Source organism: Python bivittatus, unplaced genomic scaffold (assembly GCF_059951505.1).
Source record: "Python bivittatus isolate LINGU-HERP-01145 unplaced genomic scaffold, Pbiv_v1 ctg000850_np1212, whole genome shotgun sequence".
NCBI lineage: Eukaryota > Metazoa > Chordata > Lepidosauria > Squamata > Pythonidae > Python > Python bivittatus.
The window spans coordinates 7,498,724-7,524,342 of NW_028277112.1; the positions used below are offsets into that span (position 1 = coordinate 7,498,724).

The window sequence follows — 25,619 nt, forward strand, 5'->3', positions numbered from 1 at the left end:
CACACTACAAGTACGCTAAATTGCAGGTATAGATGGTTTAACTGGAGACATGTTAAAATATGGATATGGCTTTCTCATGGAGTGGCTGTATGACTTGTTGAATGTCACCTGTCATTATTATTTCCTTACATAAAAGAAAAGATAGAGGAACGATGCAAAAACTATGAGGGATTTGTTTAAGTGTGCCTGGAGAAGCATATGGCAGAATTTGGATTTAAAGAGGTGATAATGAGCAAATCTGTTAAGAGCAGTGTGGTTTTATTATGAAAAGAGTGGTTTATAGACCAGATTTTTGCTTTTCAGCAAGTCACTGAGAATGTATGAATGTGAGAAAGAAATTTCACTATATGTTTGTTGACTTAAAGCATATTATAAAGTAAATAGGCTTAAATTATGGAAGGTTTTGCACAAATATTGATTGGAAGTTGATTGCTGAAAGTGATAAGAGCAGTATATAAAGGAAGTAAGGCATGTGTGAGAATAAATGAAATGCTTAGTGGATGGTTCAGCTCTGAGCTGGGAGTGAGATGATATGTGTTGTCCCCTTGTTTGCTTAATTATGGATAAATGTGCAAGGAATGTTTGTGGTGACACCAAAGATGTTTGGCTGGGTGCATGAATATATACTTTTGCATGCAGACATGCCCTATAATTGACTGAGAACATGAATGACTTGTGATGATGGAGCTGTGTATGGATGCACTGGAAATAAGGATAGAAATGTCCAAGAGCTATAGTGAAGGGTATAGGTGTAAACTAATTTTAACAGTTTAATTTCTTTTGCTCACTATTCCTTACTTCTTTTCTGCATTCTGCATACTGCTGTTTAACCTGAAAGTGGATAATGTGATGAATATGTATGTAAGAATTGTCTTTGAAAATGTCAACTGTGAACTTTAAAGTAAGAACAAACTGTAGCTAGTGTCACCCATAGTTTAAGGAGGAAGTCAAAGGAAAATCACCTGGAAAAATGAGAGTATTTCATTTATACCTGTCTTTAGAAAGAAGGCTCATATCTACATTCCTGTTGTTTGAGACACAAATTTAGCAATAAAACCCAGACATTTTAATGAAAATCAGATTTTAGCTCATGAGCCACAGACAGAAACAATGTACATATTCAGATTTTTGTTGTTAGGAAAATTGAGAATATTTCTTATACAATGCCCTCAAAATCAGCATAAACTACTTTCATTTTAAAACACATATTTTAACAATCATTTTGTTTAGAAGAAGTACATTAAAAATAAAATATATACTTACTTTGGAGATACTGTCCATATCTCCTGAGCCTTAAATTAAAAAGAACACTAAGTTTAATTAAACCAGTTTAAGACTATGCATTCAGTTAAATCTTAAAATATCTTTCATTTTGCCATACTGATGATTTTAGATTTAGGAATCTCACATGCTCTGAGATTTTACTTCTTGTTCAGATTATTTCAATTCCATTCTTCAGAGAGCAAATACATTTTTAGAAATCCTAAGCTATGAGGTCAAAAGAATGCAAGGAATAATTGCTTTATGTAATTCCAAAATTATATAAAGAATAGGGTTTGATAGTTTTATTTCATTTTGCACTTCACTGATAGTGCTATCTCAAACTGTATTGTTGAAATGTTTATATACCTTTTCCACTGATGTTAGCATGTGTGTTATTTATTACAATTATTTGAATGCCACCTACTCAAATGACTCTAGATGTCTTACAATAGTTACATTAAACATATCCATAAAATCTATATATGCTACATCATTAAATATTTTTTAAAAGGTTGCTGCATGCTTCCATTAAAACTCAACCCCTAAAAGCCCTGATGGCTGATGAATAAAAGGGTGGAGGTTAGCCTGGCTTGAGATAATAAGCTGTTCCAAAGTGAGAGGGCTCCTGCTGAGAAAGGCATTTTCTAGGTTTCCAGTCCCCTGATCTCTCTAAGGGTGGGTATTTGCAGCATCCTCTCCTGGCCAGACTATCTAGATTCTTTCCAAAGAAGGTGACAAACAAGGGCCCAAGTAAGGATCAGCTTCTTGAATTGGAGCCTACTGCCAACTAGGGCAGCTGTTATGAAATAGGTGGTATTCTACTGAACAGGCTAGCAAGAGCAACAGGTAAGCATCTTTGTTCTGTGCCAACTGGAGCTTCTGGGTCATCCTGAGGGCAGTCCCATGTTGAGTGAATTGTAGTAGTCTAACTGAGAGATAACAAAAGTGTAAGTCTTCTGTGCTTCCTAGTCCATAGATACCCCTAGCAGACATGCCAAAACTGGATGAAGGTGCTCCTGGCTACAGTTTCTACCTGATATTCCAGCAGAAGCTATTAATCCAAGAGAACCCCCAAACTGCACACCAGCTCTTTCTGGTACAGTGCAATCCTGTCAAGAGAAATAGATGGAACTTCCATGGAACTACTGGGTTTCTGTACAAACAGTAACTTAGTCTGCTGGGATTCAATCTCAGTCTGATTTGCCCCATCTGGAGCCTCACAGCCTCTAAGCACTGGGTCAGGATTTCCACAGCAACTCCTGTTTGGTCTGGGGTTGAGATATAAAGCTGAGTATCATTAGCATATTAAATGTACTGGACCCCAAACCAACAAATGACCTTTCCAGCAGCTTCATTTTGATGTTAAATAAGATGGAAGAGAGGACCAAGTCCTGGGCCACCCCACACTTGAGTGGCCAAGGGCTGAACCTTTTCTTCAAAAACACTGATTGGAATTGCCTGCCCTGGAAGAAGCGGAACCACTGCCTATAGTGCCTTTAATACCCTGTTCTCACAGAGTTACCATGGTTGATGACTGTTGAAACCAAAAGGACAAGGAGAAATGCATCAACTCCCTCTCAATATGTGATTTTAGTTCCAAGCTCAGGCTTCAACCGCAGGTGAAGGGTTTCACATAATCCATCTCATTTATGATCCCGTGTAACTGAAACCCAACCACTTTCTCAAGAAAGTAGACTGGAGATCAGTTGACAGTTGGGATGATCAGAGATCCCAGAGATCTCATCCCAGAGATCAGAGATCATCACAATGATGACCAGATGATCATTACATTGGCATGTTTTGTGATATAACATTACCAATTGTTTAATTATATATTTTAAATGTATTTTACATTATTTATATTCCACCATTTCTAAAGTGATGCTGGCCTGCATACAACCAGGTCAAAACAGGAACAAGATGACCAGAGATCAGCTGGGTCCAGAGATGGCTTTTTGAGAGCAGGTGCAAGACTGGTGGCACTGCCCTCTCTCCTAAAAATACATTTACCACCTATTGGATCCATATTTTTGTGTTCTCTCTGGCCACTTTTCTCATCCATGATGGGCAAGGATCTAATTTATAGGTGACTAAGCTGATTCTACAAAGGACCATCAGATATTACAGGCTCAAGAGCCCAAGATAACCTTGCAAGGCACTACTTCTGCCATCTCATGAGACTCTGCTTAGCAAAATGCTCACAAAGACCCACAGGTCTTCTTAGGTACTTCTATAAACTAAGGAGTCACTCTGGATTGGTACCCTCATAGAGGCTGCTTGGGACCACTTTATTGAGCGCCTCTGTGTTCCAGAGTTTGACCAGCTTCCTTACAAAATTGTCTGCTTGATAGCTAGGAAATCTGCCAAGTGCCTGCTGGAAACCAGTTGGATCCATAAGACAGCTGGACCAACCCAAAATAATGGATCTGTTCCTCCATTACATTGGCATGTTTTGTGATATAACATTACCAATTGTTTAATTACATATTTTAATGTATTTTACATTATTTATATTCCACCATTTCTAAAGTGATGCTGGCCTACATACAACTAGGTCAAAACAGGAACAAGACATTGAAAAACATATCAAAGATTGTAAAAATCATCAATAATTATATAACAAGTACCGTTCACTGAAAACCTTTTTTAAAAACTCACACATTGCGTAAGTTGAATTTTTATTGGGTAAAATAGACTTATCTGAAAGCATTTTATTTTTGTAAGATTATATAATTCACTCATAGTACATGTTAACACCCATAGGAAATTGAGCTTTCATTCATTTTGAATATTTATTGTAATTGTTTTTAAAATTCTTCTTGAGCAATAATCCTTACTTTAGTCCTTTTTTATCCTTAACTTTTTGCCTTTTCACACACTAATCTCTCCATTTTCTAAATGGGCAAAAACACTTTCCTTTAAATTAAACAAGTTTTTCAACATGTCTGTATTCTAGATCTGGGCAATGTGAAGTCAATTATTTAACTTTAAAAAAGAGATGCATGAGCTTCTAAACTTTATTTAACTTATCTCAGAACCTGGACATGTTAAAGCAAAGCTTAACATATAAAGCATAGAGAATAAAATCTACAATTTAAGAATACAAAAGATGTCCCTTTCATGTCCCTCACACATTTTTTTTTCTAATTTCATCTTAATTTGTAAATTCTAACTGCAGACAAAATTTGAAAAAGTGATGGAAATGGTTCAATATGATATTTTTTTAATCTGGATATGTTACCTAGTACTGGATTTAAAAAGGCAAATCATATCCTTACCTAATGATCCGTTCATATGATGTGAATCCATTCCACTTAATCCACCCATTGGACCATCAGACCCTGGTCCCATTGGAAACTGCAAAAAAGGCAAATGCATCATACTCCAAAATGTTAATAAATAATTTACAACAAAGAGGAAAAAATTGTGATAGAAAAAAATACAACTCACAGGAAGTAATAAAGAAGTTAAGAAAAGGTCTTTGATATCTCTATGATAAATAAATACTCAATGCAATAGATGGATGGATGGATGGATGGATGGATAGATAGACAGACAGATATGTATATATAATTATAAATAAATAATGGATTTGGGGAATCAGGCATAAGTTCAAATGTATGTATTTACTCCTGTTATTTACATTAGGTCTGTTGGGTCCAGGAGGTACTGCATTCATTAAAGTGTACATGTTATCTCCAGAGTTGGTTGAATCTGAAAACAAAAATTGCTGTTAGAAACTAAGCACTTTCAATGAAATCAATGAATATAATTAACTCTTATATTTAACAAAAGACATTCCAGTACTGCTTTCCAACTGGATTATTATTAACATTCCATAAATCGTGTGTAAGATATTTCACAATATCCACAGCCACCTGTAGTAGAATTTATTACAGATTAATAACTATGGATTAGAATCCAGATCACTCAGAGCAAAAGGCCATAGAGGTTTTCCTAATGAATCACGACTAAGCACTTTATTAGTTGTAGAGCCAGACCAATGACATTGTAAAGTAGGATGTGAACTTTCAAAATGGGAAAACTGGAAAAAGAGAGAAAATGGCTATAAAGTATTCCATAACTAAGGGAAATTGTTGGATTAAAGGCAAAGAGGTCCTGGGGTTGTAGATAATTTGTGTATGTATTTTATTCATAAAATACAAAAAGGTGTCAAGACATGAATGAGAATATAGCATGAGGAATATAAGTATTCAGTTTTAAAATTTTTGTTTGGGAACATCTCAGTGCATTAGCCTATATTGAAACTATTAAATATATATATTTAACTATTAAAAAATAAATTAATCCATATATTTTGTGCAAAAAATAGAAAATCAGACAAGTAATGTATTTATCTGAAAAAAAGAAAAACTAGTTTTGCTTCCAAATAATGTAAATTTAATAAGAGAGTCATTTTAGGTTAGTAAGACTATGAAGAGAACTAGTTTGGTGTAGTGGTTAAGGCATCAGGCTAGAAACCGGGAGACAGTGAGTTCCAGTCCTATTTTAGGCATAAAGCCAGCTGGGTGACCTTGGGCCAGTCACTTTCTCTCAGCCCTAGGAAGCATGCAATGGCAAACCACTTCTGAAAAACCTCGCCAAGAAAACTGCAGGGATTTGTCCAGCGAGTCGCCAGGAGTCAAGACTGACTCAAAGGCATTAAAAAAAGAAAAAGAAAAAAGACTATGAAGCCAATTAGCTTTTGTAAGTATCTTTTTCTTTTCAGGGAATTATCTTAAATTTAGAGTCATTTTTTCAGATAAATATAGTAGTAAAATAGTGGTATTTTTGTTTTATATTCACTATTATGTTTGAGAAAAATACTCTCAGAGTGAATGAAATAATAAGGCATTCTGAAAATGTAGACAAGATAAAGGAAACTACACACTATTTGGTAGCTTTGCATTAAAGCCATTTTTAGGCAAGTATGACAATTCAACAAAAAAAAATACTGTAGGTTAATTTGACATTATATTTAAAGATATTCTTGCTGACTCTTTTAAAGGATTTTTAGGCAGTAAAATGTTGCTATTCCCTGTGATACTGGCAGCCATAACAATTTGTGTTCATTATACTGGGAAAATTAAGGAATTCTCTCCCAGACTGAGAGTTATGGCTGATAATAACTTTGACAGTTTCCTGTAAAAACATTGTGTGTTATATTCAAGTAAAGTAAGGATATCGAAAATCTACCAAGTTCTGTAAGAATATACAGTGGTTGAGAATTCTGACAAAGCTATTGAAATGTTAAGCAAACATTAAACTATTGCTATGTCAACATTGCCTTTTCTTTCCTTCATTAAAGTTACCTACCTGCTGGACTAGGCATGATGGGTGTTCCAGGTGGCCCTCCACCTCCTGGTGGACCCTTAAAAAAAAAGGCAAATCAGTAACATGCACACACACACACAAATATAGTATAAGCAACATAATTAAAAGATTTGATTAAACAACAAAACTTTTAAACCGCTTCCCCAATTTCATTTATTTATTCTGATATGCTTATCATGTCATTTCCCAAATGGTAACCCGTAGGTACAAAGTCACTCAAAGATCTGCTTCTTCCAGCAAGAAAACCTAAATTGCCCTGCAAAATAAATTATTCAACTAATATGTATTCTACCACCAGATCATCACCACCATCAAATCCATAGTTCTTCCTTAATTTGATTCAAGTGGAATTGACCTGTCTTCTTCCTGGGAAAAGTTGTTCATTGTTCCTGTTCTCTGGGAGGTGAGGGAGGGTTGGGGCCCAGAGACAGTCTTTTCTGTGATGGCCTTAATTTTATAGAACAGTCTTCTCCCTGAGTCTACGTTGGTGCCCACCTTAATGGTATTCCAGACACTGGCTGAAACTTGAGTTTTTCTAGAGTCCTCTTGGAAGATGATAGAGTTTGTCATTACTGATTGTTTTACTGTTTATGGTTTTATGAGTTTTATATGCTTATGTTTTTACAATGTTATCCCCATAAGTCTGTTATAGATAGATGTTGAATCACAATACCTTTAAATAAGTGTGAAAAATGTAATCCCCAATATACCTGGGTACTCAAGAGCTTTTACAAATAAATCTTTTGCACCAAAACCAAATTTCACAGAACTATTCCCAAAGCAGACCAACTTCAAGGGGCCATCTGTTCTAATTTCCTATACAGATTCTTTTCCAAAATCAGGTTAATTCCTCTTTATCTGATTATTCCCATTCATCAACCATAATTGCTCCATAAATTCAAATGAAACTTTAACTGTCTCATGATTTGGATAGACAATGGGCAAGTTGATAGAGAACGGCATCCAGTTGGGAAAGACCCAAGTAAGGGATGCAGAATGAGACAGAGGAAAGAAAGAAGAGTACTGTGTGAGAGAAGGAGGAAGACAGGAATTGGTATGAGAGTAAGGATGAGGGAAAGGGGAGAATGGACCAAGGATTGGGATGTTGGGAGATAGAGGGATCCTGCAAAGAGTGATATACAAAATGGAGGAAAAATATCAAATGTTAAATATCTTTGAAGAGAGGTTGAAGAAACTGGGGATGCTTAGCCTTGAAAAGACTGCAAGAGAATATGGTAACACACAGAGGAAGGTCACTATAAAGTATGATATGACAATAATGAGTCTCTCTTTTCTCTCTTGTTTCCTGTTACCTCACTACATGCATAGATATACAACAACCCAAGGAGAGCAACCTAGAAAGATACACACATAGCTCCTCTTACCAAGCACCATAATTCAGGATGGGGAGATATACAAAGTTTAATGGAGCCACCAAAGATACACATACAAGTAGTTTTCCTAAGACCTGACCACCATTTCAAGGATTCCTCCAGGGTACTAAGGTTGAGAAAGGCTGCTCTCATGCCTGCCCAGAATAAATTAATTGACAACCAACTTAAGTAGGGTTAGAAAAAGCGATTCCACTGATGCTAGAAGATATTTCTCATCTCTAGCAACATAACTGCCATGCTGGGATATAATAATCTCATCCTTTCCCCAAGTCACTGTCATGTAGCAATTAGGTTTACAGGAAAAACTTTTCCTATCACTACATGATTTTTCAATACAACCCTATTGTATTGAAGAATACAATAAACAAAATAAACAAAAGAAGTCAGCTATTTATTAAATTTATATAGCCACTCATCTCACATATGTGAGTCTAATTATTATAGATCATGATAATTAGTTCCTTATGGTACCCACACCACTACCTCTTACACTCAGGGCAAACATTCCAAGAGTACATAGATTAGATTTAGTTTAGAATATTTGGGTCAATCACCATCTTAAAACAAGGTAAAACAAAATCCACCCATAGCAAGGTACATAATTCCTTCAGTCCCTAAATCTCTATGGAATATCAGGTCTGATTATCATCACTGGAAGGGTCAGTCTTGCCTCCAGGGCAAGCTATTCCAAAGGAAGAGGATCCCAACCAAGAACAATTGTTTATGAGCCATTGGATTTCCTCATAGGCAAGGACTTTCAACATGCTTTTTCTGCTTGCATGAAGTAGGTGAGCAGATTCTACTTGGATTTGGCCATCTTAAAAATAACAGGGCCTGGGACGTTTTGCTGAAAGAAGAAAAAAATCAAAATGATGATTTCAGGATTTGGGGATTAAAAAGGGACAAAGAGGTTGGGGAAAAGATTAAGATGATAATTACTCCATAGAAAGAAGGGTGGAAGGCATAATTGTATGTTTTTTCTTTTTCTTATTTCTTTCCTTTTTCTCTATTTCTTATTTTCTGACTTAGCTTTTTTTTGTTCCGTATGTTTTTACTACACTGAAAAATTCAGACAGACAGACAGAAAGTAACAGGGCCCTAAGCCATAGAGAGTTTTATAGATAATAATGACGCCTTGAATTGCATCCAGTCCATTCAATTGCCAGTGGAACTGCTATAATAAAGGTATAATATGACAATAATGGGTTTGATTAATTAACAAATGGGTAGTGTTCTGCATCAGTTTGTGTTTGTGGATGATCTTCAAGGGCAGCCCCATATAGAATGGGTTGCAGTAGTTCAGTTGAAAAATGACAATGGCATAGGTGACCATCACTAGTGCCCTAGTTCCAGGAAAGACCACAAATGGAGCACCAACCAAAGTGAGCAAAGACCTTCCTGGCCACGGTCTCCACCTCCTCGTTTAGCAATTCAGAAGTGCGTCTATATTGCAAGCCTTCTCTCTCAAGGAAAGTACAACTCTTTCAAGAGCCTAAGTTGGACGTGCCCTAGAATTGCTCAGTTTTTGAATCAAACTGAGCTTGGGTTGACCCTGAGCCAGTTTTACTTCATCCATACTCTGAGAGCCTCCAGGCACTGAGTCAAGACTTCTACCATGAGCCCAGAGTGGAAATACAGAGCTTGATATCATCTGCATACTGGTGACACCTCATCTTCACATAGCTTCTCATAGATGGGGAATAAAATAGGAAAGACTGCTAATCCCTGGGGCATCACCTAGTGGAGTACCTAAAAGTTCAACCTCTCTTTTCCTCAACTACTGATGGGAATTACCGATTCAGGAAGAAGTGGAATCACCACAGAACAGTAGCCCCAACTCTTTCAGGCAATTCAGAATGAAGGGGACTGAGAGATCCAACACAGTAAGGAGGATCACATTTTGCCCACTCAGGACCTGCCATAGGTCATCCATGATTAATGTGGCTTCTATCCTATCCCATGTCTTGGCCTGAAACTTCAATGAAAGGCTTATCCATGGTGGGTAGCATGGTAAGTGGTGTGAGTGAAGAACTGATTTGTCAGGGTGATCAAAGTTTACAAGGTGGAGCACATTAACTCTTATCTCTATGGTTCTGTTCCTTCTTCACCACCACTAAATTTGGACATAAGGGGAAAAAAATCTTCCTATTAGGTCAGCAGTTTTTCCAGCACCTAAGTATTACATGAGTGTGAGGGCCTGACTAAAAATGAGACAAATCCCTTAAGATTTGGTTAGGCTATTCTCTGATAGCATATATGGAAGCTTAAATGAAGTGTCTGTCCACATTCCTGGCCTCAGTCTATTGGCTATAGAGTGCCTGGCTGGATAAATAATTACAGGCTCTTTTCTCCCTTTAAACTGAAGCTGAAGCAGCCACAATCAATGAAAATTGCACAACTGGCTTGGCTGAACAGGGGATAGATGAATGGATAGAGGGATAAATAAAGCACATTATGAGGGAAAAGACTTGAGACTCCAACCCATGGGCCAGTGGTACTTTCTTTTCTCTCTAGTTAGCTCTGATCTTCCATAAAATCTAGCTAAATTCTTTCAAAAGAACTTTGCTAGCATCTCTCCTCATTATCCTGCTTTAAACTTGAACACATACCTTCCTATTAACCTTTTATCTTGAAGGCTGCTCTAATATTCTCTTTATGTTGTCTTTTCTACCTTTTATAATCATGAGGTTGAACTTACATTTTTTGGACTTCTGCCTTTTTTTCTCCCATTCACCAAATGGCAAATTTAGCTTCTTGTAACAGAAGCAAACATTAGAAATTAGTGCTCCTTTCCCACAATCATAATTCTATCTTCAACATGACAAGAAAAAGAAAAACCTATCTTATAAGGTATTCTTGGATGTGGCAGCCTAAGAAACCCACATGATTTTTTTTTTGCCGTATGCAATATTTCTCCATCTAATTAACTGTTCTGCTAATAACAATCAACAATCAATATACTAGAAATACATGGCAGACATAACTGATGTTCTCATGTTTTTTCTTCAGCAATTGAACATCTATTTTTTAAATTGAACAGAATGATGTATGCATGCTAATGAGCAACACACACAAAAATGTACACACACACATACTCACTACATAATTCCCAGGTGAAGCAGAAGAATATGGTATCTAAAAGAAAGTAACACAATAAAACTAGGCTATTCTTTTCAGATGGAATAACAAGGTTTTATAAATATTCTTTATTATTTTAAAGTTAGATTTCACAGAGAAGAAATTCACTATATGACTTTTAATACAATTAACAGAAAGAATGGGTGTATTAAAAAAGGGAATGTTATTACTGAAACATCAGTCATATGGAATTACAGGTAGTCCTTGCTTAATGTCCATTTGTTCAGTGACTGTTCAAAGTTACGACAGTGCTGAACGAAGGGATTTATGACCAGCTCCCGAATCACCCCGCAGTCATGTGAACAAAATGTGAGTCCACTTGGGCCCACCCACATTACAACCACCTTTTGGCTGCCTGCTTACCCACTGCCCCCTTCTGTCACACACTGCGTGCCAGTACTGTGGCAGCCCGGGCCTTCTTTTGTGCCACCTTTTTTCATGCCGGTGCAGCTGGGGCCTCTCTTGTGCCCCACCCGGGGCCTCTGATCATGTGCCAGCCAGGGCCTCCATTCACACCACAACTGTAGTAGCCTGGGTCTTCTTTCACACTGCCTTCTTTCATGCTGGTACACCCAGGGCTTCTCTTGTGCCATGTCTGGGGTCTTCTGGCCAGGTCCTTCTTTTGCGCTGGTGCAGCTAGGGCTGTCTTTTGTGCGCCAGTGAAAGAAGGCCATGAGCAGGGGGCAAATGGAGGCCCCGGCGGGGCATGAGAAAAGCCCTGGCTGAGCTGGCGCGAAAGAAGGCAGTGTGAAAGAAGGCCCTCGCTAGTACAGTAATGATGCGTGGTGCGGCGGGCAGGGCGAGGTGGCAGGGGCAACTGGTGGTGGTGGTTAGGCAGACGGCCAAAAAAAGAGAGATGGAGGGGAGAACATCCATGTGATTCACTTAATGATTGTGATTTGCTTAACAACCACTGCAAAAAAAGTTGTAAAATCAGTTGTGGTCATGTGATATCTTGCTTACTGACCACACCGCTCAACGATGAATTTTCTGGTCTCTATTGTGGTCTTATGTTGAGGACTACCTGTAGTTAAACTGATTATCCAAAGCCTCTGAAATAGAGTGATCTTTACCATCTGTTGGAAGACCAAGTACAATCTCTGAAAAGACCCTTTGGGTTTATAAAAACTCACACTACTGTTAACCAGACAGTTACTATGTGGAGAAAATTATAAACCGAGCAACATGTTTAATGTTTAAACTGATTAACATGTTTTAATTAATTTACTCTCACTTCCTTCTAATAGGACAACACTTCATATGAATATTTACTCACAGAATTGGCATTTGTAGGGTTTGGCCAAGGTCTACCACCTCCTGGACCCCTAAAATATAAAGATCAAATTTCAATTTAATATAAGCAATAAAGGCTTTTGACAATAAGCTATTTAATAAGCATAATCAACATTCATTTGGTTGTTAATTATATTCTTTAAAATAAATACTTCCTGAAGAAAACAAAGTAATAAATATAGTTGATATTGATTTATTTACTGCATCTGTAATTTAAAATAAGAACTTTATACAGATCAGTAATGTAATTGAAATCGAATAGATATGCCTAGAAATATTATATGGATATATTTTATATAATATTCTAATAAGATGAAGTAAATATCAATCTAAGGCATTTCTAAACCATCCAGTATTTTAAGTAGCATATCTATTTATAAATTAGCACTGTCTACCATATCTTTCTTGACCAATTCTGAGTTGTTGTATGTTCTTTATAAATCCAGAAAATATACACTACATATTATTTTAGTTACTGTGTCCCTATATAGTTTCCATTGTTATGATACCTTTAAACTACAGTGGTGCTTAAAAGTTTGTGAACCCTTTTAGTTTTTCAATATTTCTGCATAAATATGGCCTAAAACATGATCTGTTCTCCACACAAGTCCTAAAACTAGGTAAAGAGAACCCAATTAAACAAATCAGTCAAAAATGTTATACTTGTTCATTGATTTATTGCTTTAGATCCAACTATATTGCATAACTATCAACCCATCTCCAACCTTCTATTCCTGGTGAGAAAGTGGTGGGATGGCAGTTACAAAAGAACCCAGAGAAAGGATTACCTGACCCTTTTCAATCAGGATTCAGGCCTGGGCAATGAACAGAAACTACACTGGTTGTTCTTACTGATGACTTACAGCAGGACATGGATGGGGAGAGCATGATCTTATTAGACTTGCTGGATTTGCTGGGAGCCTTCAATATCATCAACCATAGCAGCCTTCTGGACTACTAGCAAGGATTAGGAACTGGGGACACAATTTAACAGTGATTCTACTCCTTCCTGAATAGATGGTTCCAGTTATACATGGGGGAAGAGGTCAAGCCCTAGGATAGTCCAGTAGGGGGTACCCACAGGGTTTGACCCTCTTTCCCAAATGACCATTTGGGGTACAATATCATCAATGCACTGTTGATACACAGCTTTACATTTCTATCCCAAGCCAACCAGATGATATGGTGGAAGGCTTGTCCTGGAGTCTTGAGGCTATAAGGGTCTGAATGGTAAGAAACAGGTTGAGACTTAACTCTAACAAGACTGAATGACTGCTGCTTTGGAGTCCATATTTAGCTCTTAGTAGGTCTGTACTTGTCAGGCCCAGCCCAAGAACAATGGTGAAACAGTCCAGCCAAGCATAGTTCCTTTATTTGCTTACACCTTATAGACAGAATCTTGCCAAACTAAATCTATACTACAGCAACTAGTGGATATACCCTGGCAGATTCTAGGGAGTGGCTATCCTGAACCTCTTTTGCTTCCCACACTCCCCTTGAGGACTGTGTTGTCTCTTGTGTCCTTTCCCCTCCTGGAATGCACCCCCTCCCTCCTGATAGCCTTGATCTCCCACATCACTCTCCTCCTTGTAGATACATTCCATCATAGTATTCCCCAGAAACAGCTGGTATGCAATTTTTGAGTTCTTCTGGATTCTCAGCTTCTGCTGAAAAAGCAGATGGAAGCTGTAGTCAGGACTTTTCCCCCATTTCATCCAGATGTTCCTGGAATATGAGGCACAGGCAAGGTCACTTGTGCCCTTGTCACATGTTTGGACTACTGTAAAGCACTCTACACGGGACTGTCCTTGAAGACCATCAGGAAACTTCAACTAGTGCAGAATTGCAGCTGCCCGCATACTAAGTGATTAGATGGTATAGCTGCATAAAACCAATATGGCAGGGCTGAATTGCTGCCATTTGCTTTTAGGATGTATCTCAACGTGCTGGCTATCAAAGTTAAAGTCCTATATGGTTTGGAGCCTCATTATCTACAAGATTACTTACTCCAAATAATAACATATTGCCCACCAAATGCGTGACTGCTGAGAATGCTTGCTGAGAATTCCCACTCTTCATAAAGTAAGATGGGGGGGGGGGATTTGGAGGTGAGCATCTCTGCAAGAATTCCCCTTCTGTGGAACACCATCTTTGAGATTTAAGATCTGTACTCATTCCTAACATTTAGCAAATTTCTGAAAACCTAGTTGTTCATGAGGCATTTGAGATAGTAAAGTGAGTGGTCACACTGCTGCTAAATGATGTCATTAGTATAAATAATGGATTATTATAACACTGCTTTATTGACACTGAATGTGAAGATGTTTGATTTTAATGATATTGTTTCAAAGATATTACTGCATACCATTTAGAGTCATATGACTCAAGCAGTGTAAAAAATATAAAATAATTTAACAAATAAAACAAAAAACATTTAAAAAGTCAATTACAGCTTTATATAACTATACACAAAACCCCCAAACAAATATATTTGAAATCTGCCTTTTTTCCCTCACTTCTGATGCCATGTAGGTTTTGATTCTTGCTGGATACCACTGATAAAATCCTTTATTTAAAAAAACAAAAATAAAACTTTGCTATCATTTCTACTACAGTTCTTACACCTTAATGAAAATTAGTTTCCACTATATTGTTGTGAGAGAGCCAGTTGGGTAGTGGTTAAGCAACCAGGCTAGAAACTGTGAGACTGAGTTCTACTCCTGCCTTAGGCACGAAGCCAGCTGGGTGACCTTGGAGCAGGCCCTCTCTCTCAGCCCTAGGAAGCAGGCAATGGCAAATCATTTCCAAATTCTTGCCAAGAAAATTGCAGGGACTAGTCCAGGCAGTTGCCAGGAGTCAAGACTGACTCAAAGGGACCAAAAAAAGAAAAGCTGTGAACACCATGTGGTTGAAATATTTTCCACATTACTCTATTTCATATAATCCAATCTCCATCAAAAATCCATTGTAATAAAAACTCTGAAATTCTTCAATTTTAACACTTGCCTAAATCTTAGACTTTGGCTGTAAGACCATCTTTTATTTGTTAGTATTGTAGAAAGGAATAATTAAATCTTCCTTGAGATCTTAGTATGCTCTCAGTTTACTAATTTACAGTTGATTAAAAGCTCAAAGGAATTGAAAAAATAGTGTATTTCAAAATACAAATGGTGGAATATCAGCCAAGTATTAATACAGTCTGACATTTTAAGTATATTTGAAGTCTTCTGCTGATGTCTTTCTGCTGATGAAATAAACCCCTATGAATCATAGCAGAATAACTTGTTAGCTTCTAATGGACCAAACACTGAAAGGAGGCTTCATGTAGTGCCAGATAAAAGGGTATGCAAACATGTTTTATTTCAAAATGTTGTAACATGTTGCTAAACATCTTATAGCTGAGTGCAAAATGAGCTATTTCAAGTATTTTCTGGAAGCTTGTTGAGTTGTCCAAATGCTTGAAACAACAGCATTTCATGAAATTTTATACTCACAATATTTTGCCCATCCCACCAGATAAACGGCAAATTTATATTGGTATTCTGGTATTTTGTTATAATTGTTCACCAGTTAATCAAAGACATGTTTGTGTGCCTTTGTTTTGTATATTTGCATGTGTCTACACCACTGCCATTAGTTTTAATTGAAAACAACATCTTTATTGTGTGTTAGTGCAATTTATATTACTTACATGTTCATTCCTGGCATTCCAGGGCCACCTAAAGCATTCAGTGGGGGTCTCATTGCACCTCCATAGTTCTGCAACGATAACCAAGGGTCAGACTACCACAAAACAAAAAAACAAAACCAAAGAGGAGGGGGGAAAAAAAGGACAGCAGGTTAATGACTTCCCTACACATCTGCTAATTGGATCGGCCAGTGCCATTCATTTTTCGGATTTTAACTGCTTAATTTATAAACAATTATTATTTTTATACTCCTTCTGATTTAAAAAAAACCTATTTAGCATTTTCTTCTGACCTTATTATCTTATCAATGGAAGTAAGCACATTTAATTGATTAATGAAGATTGTAACATTTATAATAGCTAGCACAATTGTCAGTGAAGGGCAGGTTTAGCCATTTCATGAATGCTGACTCAATATTCTAATATTTTAAGGGACTGGGTGAGTTTTAAAGTTGAGCTCTTAGAGTAAACTGTTTTAATTAATAATAGATTTATTAACTTTAGCAATAGACATATGTACTACCATGTAAGAGGACTATTTTTACTTAATAAACATTCTACAGCAATGAACTATTCAATAAACAGAGAAAACATACTTAATGCTGTATTTATATTTAAAGTTGCACCTTCAAATTAACTCTTTAGTTATTGCATCAGCATCAGAAACTGGATTCTGTACTATTTATTTGAAAATCTATACTCTTCCACAGTACATAATTATAACTAGGTCACCTTAAAATAAAAGTATAATGTTCATACAGTAAGTGCTATATGATTAATTAATTAAATACATAAATATTAGTTTTGAGACCTAAGCATAATCAAATGTAAGGATACTTGGAAATAGATAGCCCTACTTAGCAGCTGTAACCATAATGTTATAGTAACATGAATATTAAAACAGACTGCTTCAATCAGTCTGTTCAAACCTACTTTGGAATACATGTTCCAGTCAAGTTGGAACATCAGCAACTTGATAGTATATTTTCCCGTAACTGACGTATAGCACCAAAATGTTCCAGAAAAAAATAAATTATACTTTCTAAAAGTTTCAACAGGACTTTGAAATCAATTCTTATTAAGAAATGTACTCTATACTATAATAGTGAACTGGATAATTGATTCTACCCAGATCAGATTAATCTAGGACTATATATATGAGGGGGTGGGGTGGGGGAATATAGGTATTCCACTAGGCACCCAAATCTTCTGTACACTTAATCTTTCTTGTAAATTAACATTTAATGTTATTTTTATACAGATTTAATTGTTGTTTATTGATGATGTATACTTATTGTATGCTTACTGAATGGGCAGCAAAAAACTCCCACAAAACAAAAATGAAAATATAAACAATAAAAATAAAAAGCGGTTGTTTCCCTGACAGAATAATATACTTCTGTAGAAAAAGGCAACATACTATTTACTGCCAATCATCAGTTAAAAAGTTTAATTATCTCCATTATAAGACTTATTTCATATTCTAAAGAAAACAATTTTGCTGCTTCCACTATTCGGAATTTTAGTCATCACAATTTTATCTGATTAAAAATATGAGGGAAATATTATAAATCTAAGTTTTTACAGAATGCTGTAGGTATGATAAAACTGTTTTCTGATCTGTTTCTTTCCTGGATTCTATTGGCTGGATTTTGATCCCCTTCACTAATTAAGAGCAAGATGAAATGGGAAAAAGATTTTTAAAAAAGGAAATCTGAGAAAGATTCTTGCCAGAATGACTTAAAGTATAGAGGCCTTGAAGAAGGTATTCAACAGCTGTTATGTAAACACCTGGAAAGAGGGACTGAAGAAGAAACAATAGAGTGCCAGAAGTCTTTGTGGCATCTGTTTCTTGACCTGGCCTACCTCAAAGGGATGATAATAAGAGAAGTAGTAAATAGAAAAATCTATAACCAGAAGTAATTCAAGTATTTTTCCATTTGACTTCTTTAATGTTTTTTCTCTTTCTATAAAGTATTCTGCATTTCTTGGAGGAATATCTGTGATGCTATATTGCGGATGTCATATAATGTTAAGCAAAGAAATATCGAAAGCTTGATGTTTTATTTAATGTTAGGCAAAATGCAATTTTAATTAAGATGAAGTAAAATGATCTGTATATTTTAACTACATTTATTTCAACTAAATATTACAAGTGCATTGCCAAAATTTGCCCCCAGTATCTTGTATTCAGAAACACACTGCTTCTATATGTTCTTATTAATTTATCAATAATAAATTTAATAGATAAATGGGATGGTATATGTACAGAAATTTTATTTATAAATTTATAAGCTCTGGATGGCTTACAAGTATACACATATAACATATATAGCATATAAAATTCTAAAACCATGTAACATTTTAAAGCAATATTAAAACTAAATGTTCAAGTTTTAAACACTAAAACTCTATGAAATTCTGGCAATTTTTAAGGATCTCTGAACTTTAATAGCAAATTATGTTTGATTTCTAAATAAAAGGTGTGAGCACATTCTCATCCTTGTTCAAAGCTTTCAGAAAAATTATTCATAATAACTTCAAGTAGCGGAATAGGTGTACCATAAGAATGCATCTATTTGTTTCTTTTTCCCTTTCTCTCAAAGAAAATTATGACAAATGTGATCATGTGAAAGACAATTAGAGCAATATACCTGTGGACCTAGTGGAACCATTCCTCTAGGTGGAGTCATCCTCTGCATTGGTCCTCCCATATTTGGATGACCTGAAAGATAACATGAAAAAAAAATAGGAGTACAATTTTTAATTGTTTAATAAAATTGATTCAAATTATAAACACACTTCCCTATGGTTAAAATACTTCGTAAAAAATTATGGCAGATACAATCTCAGATAAATTATCTTTCTTCCATTCAGATTCAAAGAGAACACCTCTTCTAAGTTGATGCCTGCCATGACTCTCATATGGATTGCTTAAAAATAAAGGATTTTTTTCCAAAACTTTATTTTAATTAAACAGCAAATTTAATAAATTTCGGGCAACAGCATTTAAGGAAAGCATTTACCCTGCAATCTCTTATCGATCGATAGATGATAGATAGATAGATAGATAGATAGATAGATAGATAGATAGATAGATAGATAGACATTGTTTTTGTTTGATTAAAGCACATTTAGGGATATAGTGGAGCTGTACAATATAAATTTCAGAGTTGTTGAATATGAATTCTGTCACCTAAATACCATTCCATTCATTCATCTTGTGTAAGAGCTAAATAATGTGTAGCAGCAGGATGTATTTAAATTATTTAAAACTTTTAATAAGAAAAGGGCTAATAAATCTCAATAGGTTAAAAGGATCTTTAAGATAATCCTGCCCCCACAAGCAACAGCAATTTAGAAAAATGAAAATCTGTGCTCTTGCATGATTCAATTTACAGGAAAGCAAACACTGCTGCGGGTCCTGTGTGCTAAAGCATTCCATCTGATGGGACCCAGATGATGTGCCTTTTCTACTATGGTTCCCATCCTTTGGAACATCATACCCCGAGGTGAGGTTAGCCCCATCCCTTTTAGCCTTTCGGAAAGCCCTGAAAACATATTTTTTACAGCAACCTTGGGGATCCCATGGGGAGCCTGCGAGATGGTTGTATTGTGCTGAGACGGTTATTTTCCTGCAATCTTGCTTTTTATTTATTTTTATGTTTATTGTTTTAAGTGTTTCAACGGCTGTGACATTGTTTTAATTGTTAGTTTTATGCCGCCCAGAGTCATGTCCCGTGAGATGGATGACCATATAAATTTGCTAAATGAATAAATAAACAAACAAACATAAATTACCTATACAGAAATCACCATTCCCTTTTACATTTACATGAGAGTAATGGTATGAATGTATTTCTTACAACATGATGAAATCATCTTTGCATACTGTTCCAATGTATTAACAAGTGGAAGTTTGATTATGAAGAGTTATTTGCTGACAATACACTTTACCTTGCTGCCGTGTTGGATCCATCCCACTAGGCAATAATGGCTGACTTCCTGGGACACCTCCAAGTGCCTATTAAAAAGATTTCAGAGAACGTTTCTACTTAAATACCATACTTAAACAACTTTTTGCATTCTATTTTCATACAAAAGACAAAAACTATAATTTCACCCTAAAAGAGTCAAGGTGGGAATCAACTGAATTTGCTATCCAAATTCACCTTCTTTTACAACTAGTCCTGATTTATTTTGTGTATTTCAAGATTCTCCCACAAAACCAAATTTAAATGTGACTACATTTTAGATTACTTTGTCCACCTAATTATTAGATTCACATTATTAACAAAAATGCCAAAATCCTGGGCAACACTGCAAATATCCCATTTATTTTATAAGACAAAGCATAAAGTCCCACGTAAACTTACATACTGAAATTAAATCATGTTAAAATTTAACACAATGTTATAAATTTAATGGAATAGCAGAGTCTTATATATTTCTTCTTAATTACATAGTATTTTACATGTTAAAATGCCACAAAACTCTTCCTGTCAAGTACTTTATGACCAGAAGAGAGAAAGATTACCATGAGCACGGCAACCATAGCTCATTATCAACTGAATGTATGACATTTTTAAGATAATAACTTAGGTACAGAATTTGTTTCTTATCTGCCACAACACCTATTGATGTGGTGTCCTCATATAATAAACATTATGTTGAATATCTGCATGATAGTTGCAGTTTTTAAGATCTGTGTTTCTCAAAATTAAAGCAAGTAAAAGTTTGGCTTTCCTAGCTAAATGTTTTCTTGCATCTTGCATTTCATTGATTAAAAGACTGTTACCTGATTGGGTATCCTTAAAGGTGGCCTTGGGCCTCCTGGATATCGAGGAGACATGAAAGGCTACAAAACAGAAAAATATGCAATAAAAACAGAGATACAAATCTGATTCAAAAGTAACAGCAGCACACTGCTTTAGCTATGTGACCACACTTTATTTCTGATCAAAATACATTCTTTGCTAATAGTGATCTGGAAACCTCTGAAGTCCCAAAGATTTCTGTTCATGTTCTATAAAGACTTCTCTATCTAACTGTCTGCAAAGCTGTGAAGAAGTTCTGCCAAGTCAGGTCAGAAATTTTCCTAAGTCAGTCCATGTAAACTATTATTATATAACTCTTTCCTTCCAAACCCAGGAATTTTCCTGAGGTTGTTCAGAGACTGGACAGTTCTAAGAGCCTGAAAACCAGTCTTTGGGAACATTCATTCTGGCTGAGCTATGATAAACGCTCAGAACCTGGATTAAAGGCTTTCCTTTTCACACAATTTTCCCAGCTCTTTCAACAAAAGGTTGCTTAGCTGTTCAACTCAAACATGTACATTCTGTTATTAAAACTAAATTCACAGAAAAGTGAATTATGCATCAATTGTAGAAACTGGAAAATCCAATAATCATATTTGTATTTCCATTTTTTAAAATACTTTTTACTCTAAAAGCTCAAACATTACCCTTTCATTTCCTTCTCTTTTCATTATAAGACATAATATAAAATCTGCGGTTTGCACTACTGAATACAATTTTTTCCAAAAAAGGAAAATGGAAGCCAGAATCTTTAATAGAGATTTCTTGAATTCACTGGAGAAAATCACAGTCCATTTTTAGACATTTTAAAAGTACAGTGGAACCTCGGGTTGCGAACGCTTCTGTTAACAAACTTTTTGGGTTACGACCAGCTCCAGCTGCAAAATTTTGCTTCGGTTTGCGAACTCCACCTCGGGGTACAAACAGGATACGCGGCCATTTTCCCTCCCGTGACATGGTCCGCGGCCATTTTTCCGCCCGACATGTGGTCCACGGCCATTTTCCTGACCCTGACACATGGTCTGCGGCCATTTTCCGCCCGACGCGTGGTCCGCGGCCATTTTTCCGCCCCCGACACGTGGTCCGTGGCCATTTTCTGCCCCTGACACGTGGTCATAGGGAGGGGGACTCTCCCTCCAAGCAATAGCCACCTCCCTGTCCTCCACGCCAGAACGGATTAACGGTAATTACATTGAACCTTATGGGGAAATTTCCTTCGGATTGTGACCAATTCGGGTTGCAACCAGAGTCATGGAACGAATTAAGTTCGTAAACCGAGGTTCCACTGTACTTAAAAAATACCTAGCATAGTCAGAATTGAGCGTGAGGCAAGAGTGATATCCTGCCTCCGTGCAATCTGAATACCTATTAGTTCTTCAATAAGCTTCAGACTAATGTTTTTGTCCTGTTGGGTTAGCGAGATAACTTTATTTTATGTATAAAATAAGTTTAGAATCGCATGGTTTGCTGTTTTACATTTTCATTTTTTTCCCCTGAATTTTTCAAGTGTGAAGATGAAGGGAAAGCTCTGGTCACTGTAGATGTATGAAAGTTATGTATTTGGAAGAAAACTCTGGATCTTTAAGATAGTTTTGAAGGCCTGCAAGGAAGGTATTCCAATTAGACAAACAGCTTTTCTAAAATAGCATTATATTATAGCATGAGCTACTATCAGTAGCATAAAGTAAATTAAGGTATGCCAAAATTCATGTGGCCTTATAGGCTAAAACTTGGAGAGAAAAAATATTAATGTTATAACCACTCATTAATATTTACTATTATATAACTATTCAACTTTTTAAAATCCTAATTGCACTGAGTTTAGAAATACTACTCTATAACAGTAAGAATAAGAAGGCAATAATGTTGCTACACTAAAAGAAAATAATTCATATTACCAATGTAGTATCTTTGTTCTTTCTCTGGCATGTGCAGCATAATATGTATAGTACTATAAAATCAAGTCTGTTCCAATATGGTTAAGAGAAAATGCAGAGAATGCAGTGGCCACAAGATGGCATGGTAATCTTATAATCATTATACATTTTCATAAAGTTTACAAAAAACACTTACAAAATATAACTTTTAAATTCACAGGGAACACCTATTTTCACATTCTGATTTGTAACTATAACTGACAACTTTGCCAATTTGTAATCACATAATAAAAGGGAACAAAAATATTATACACCTCCAGTAAATCATTGATTTAAGGGACCCATAGGAGGAAGAAAAGTCTGTTAGAACCGAATGTCCATTAAATTTGAATGGGATTTGAAACAGGCAGAAAATGTATTATGTTTGGGTAAAATAGTGAATGGGAGTTTACGTATCTATAAAATGGCATTATGCCTATGTAAACTGGAAAGCAGATTTTGTCTCTACAACAGAAATCCAGCAAATTAAAGGTTTACATTTCATATTTTATATTTTCTCATCCTGATTTACCTTTCAGTCATTACTGGTCACTAATATAAATAATTTAATCATTATTTTCTTATCTAGATGTATTTTAAAAGATCATTCAGAATTAAATATTTTGCAGTATATCTCATATGAGCAAGGTATATTTTATATTCTGGATGATCTGCCTTGCACGTCTATGGGGTTGATTTAAAGCATCACTGTTGAACTCATATATTTCAATTTTCCCTTAGTAAACTCTCTGCTACCTTCATCTTCAGAAAATCTAAGATGGCACCATGATCATCTAGCAAATACATACAATGTTCAACTCCATGCATATCATAATTTATGCATGGAGAATATGTGCATATATCTCCTAACCATAACAAACACAAACTAACTGCAAATGAGTTGTTGTTGTTGTTCAGTCGTTAAGTCGTGTCCGACTCTTCGTGACCCCATGAACCATATTGCGCCAGGCCTTCCTGTCCTTCACTGCCTCCCTCAGTTTGCTCAGTTTCATGCTCATTGCTTCAGTGATGCTATCTAACCATCTCATCCTCTGCCGTCCTCTTCTCCTTTTGCCTTCAATCTTTCCCAGCATCAAGGTCTTTTCCAAAGAGTCCTCTCTTTGCATTAGGTGACCAGAGTATCTGAGCTTGAGCTTCATTATCAAATGAGTAATGATCATTATTTTCATATATTTGTATATTCATTTGCTACCTACAGAAAGACCTAATGCCTGGAATGCAGGTAACTCTCTAGTGGTTGGAAGCAGCTAAAATGCATTTAGAACCTATTTTGATCTCTAAATTTTCTACATTTTTAAAAACAAAATTACTGGTTCTTCTTGTGTTCATATCAATACCCATTTTTTAAACAAAGCTGAAAATTATCTTATAGTATTTTTTTTAGAATCAATGCATAAATCAACTGTGTATTAATTCAATTTTTCCCTTAATACCTAACCACATTTCAGATTCAGTTATACCTCAAACTGTATAGAATTCTGCAATTTATTTTACTATCATTCACTTTTGCAGGATTGCTCTTTAATAATGCCCTCTGTTCACTGAAAATTCCTCTTTCAGCAGTTTCTCAATGGCAGAGTTCATTGACTCTCAACAACAAAGAATTGTTGCCTTCAAGGTCTCCATAGGTGGAAATCATTTCTGTTACTATTACCATGTACAAGAGCAATCAATAAAATTGCATACTGAAAACATTGTGACATTGTCTATTGATGCCAAATGTAGTTACATCAGTTGCATGTAGAGGACCAAGCCATTTTTATCAGGACTGTGGCTCAAGGAACTTTGGTATACCACACAAGCAAGATGTCACAATTTCACTACATATCCTAGATTTCTGAAGTTAAGAAACCTAAGAAATAAATAAAATAAATAATTGACCCTAGTTCTAACTCTGGCTAATATGAATGACTTTAATCACGTTTCCTACTTGCTTTTTAAAACAGTCTTAGAGTATAATGCTACTCATGCTTCTAAGTAATTAGGATTATTGAGTTTAGTAGGTCTCGCTACAATGCTAAATTTTAAATAAATCAAATTATTTCCCTCCTATTGTTATATCACTATACACAAACAATATGTTAAATGTAAGAACAAGCTTTCTGTTCCAAATGAAATAATCTCACTTTGCATTATTTGACATCAGTGTGGAAATCAACAGTATTCTTTCCCATCAGACTCCATACTTATCAAGATAAAGCTCTCAACAATAAGAAGAGGCCAAACTAGGATTATGGAGGCAGAACAACCAGGTAACAGTGTGATGCCATGTCTGGACTAAAGGCTAATCACACATCATTAATTAGTCCTAAGTGCTACCTAAAAACGTCTGTGTTTTGGTGATCTTCGTTGTAAGGACAGAAAATTATTTTTACTGCATCCATTTGTCCAAAGAATGGAACATTTTCACTCAGAACTAGTTATTCCCAAGACACATATGGTAGAGCCAGTGAAATGTCTGTGCTGACTGAAAGAATAGTAAATGGCTTTTTAATGGTAATCACAGAAAAAAGATACGAAAAAAATTAGCATAAAATACCCAAAATGTCAGCGCACTGATTTATGTTATCTGGTATTTATAAACAATATGTTAAACAGGAAACTTAAGTAGTACAGGTAGTCCTTGTTTAGTGGGAAATCACGTGTCTGTGCTTTCCTTTTCTCTGCTGCCCCAACACTTTGGAATGTGAAGGGGCTGGGATAATTAGTAAGAGAATTAAAGTTTGTATTGACATTCATTGGAGAAGAAGGGATT

General features: G+C 35.8%; 1 protein-coding gene across 11 annotated transcripts in view; it reads right to left on the bottom strand.

Annotated features, from left to right (window-relative positions):
- Window positions 1-25,619, bottom strand: part of SSBP2 (single stranded DNA binding protein 2) — a 163,202-nt gene that overhangs the window by 18,171 nt on the left and 119,412 nt on the right. For 7 of the 11 annotated variants that reach the window (XM_025162978.2, XM_025162977.2, XM_088130509.1 and 4 more), the window contains 10 exons: window positions 20,909-20,968; window positions 20,068-20,134; window positions 18,765-18,835; window positions 16,114-16,205; window positions 12,406-12,454; window positions 11,091-11,126; window positions 6,580-6,634; window positions 4,907-4,977; window positions 4,542-4,620; window positions 1,264-1,292 (listed from right to left, as the gene is read on the bottom strand). In XM_025162978.2, the coding sequence (XP_025018746.1) occupies window positions 1,264-1,292; window positions 4,542-4,620; window positions 4,907-4,977; window positions 6,580-6,634; window positions 11,091-11,126; window positions 12,406-12,454; window positions 16,114-16,205; window positions 18,765-18,835; window positions 20,068-20,134; window positions 20,909-20,968 (609 nt within the window). The remainder of the gene's footprint in view (window positions 1-1,263; window positions 1,293-4,541; window positions 4,621-4,906; window positions 4,978-6,579; window positions 6,635-11,090; window positions 11,127-12,405; window positions 12,455-16,113; window positions 16,206-18,764; window positions 18,836-20,067; window positions 20,135-20,908; window positions 20,969-25,619) is intronic. The other 4 variants (XM_007422657.4, XM_007422656.4, XM_088130507.1 and 1 more) reach the window with 1 other exon arrangement.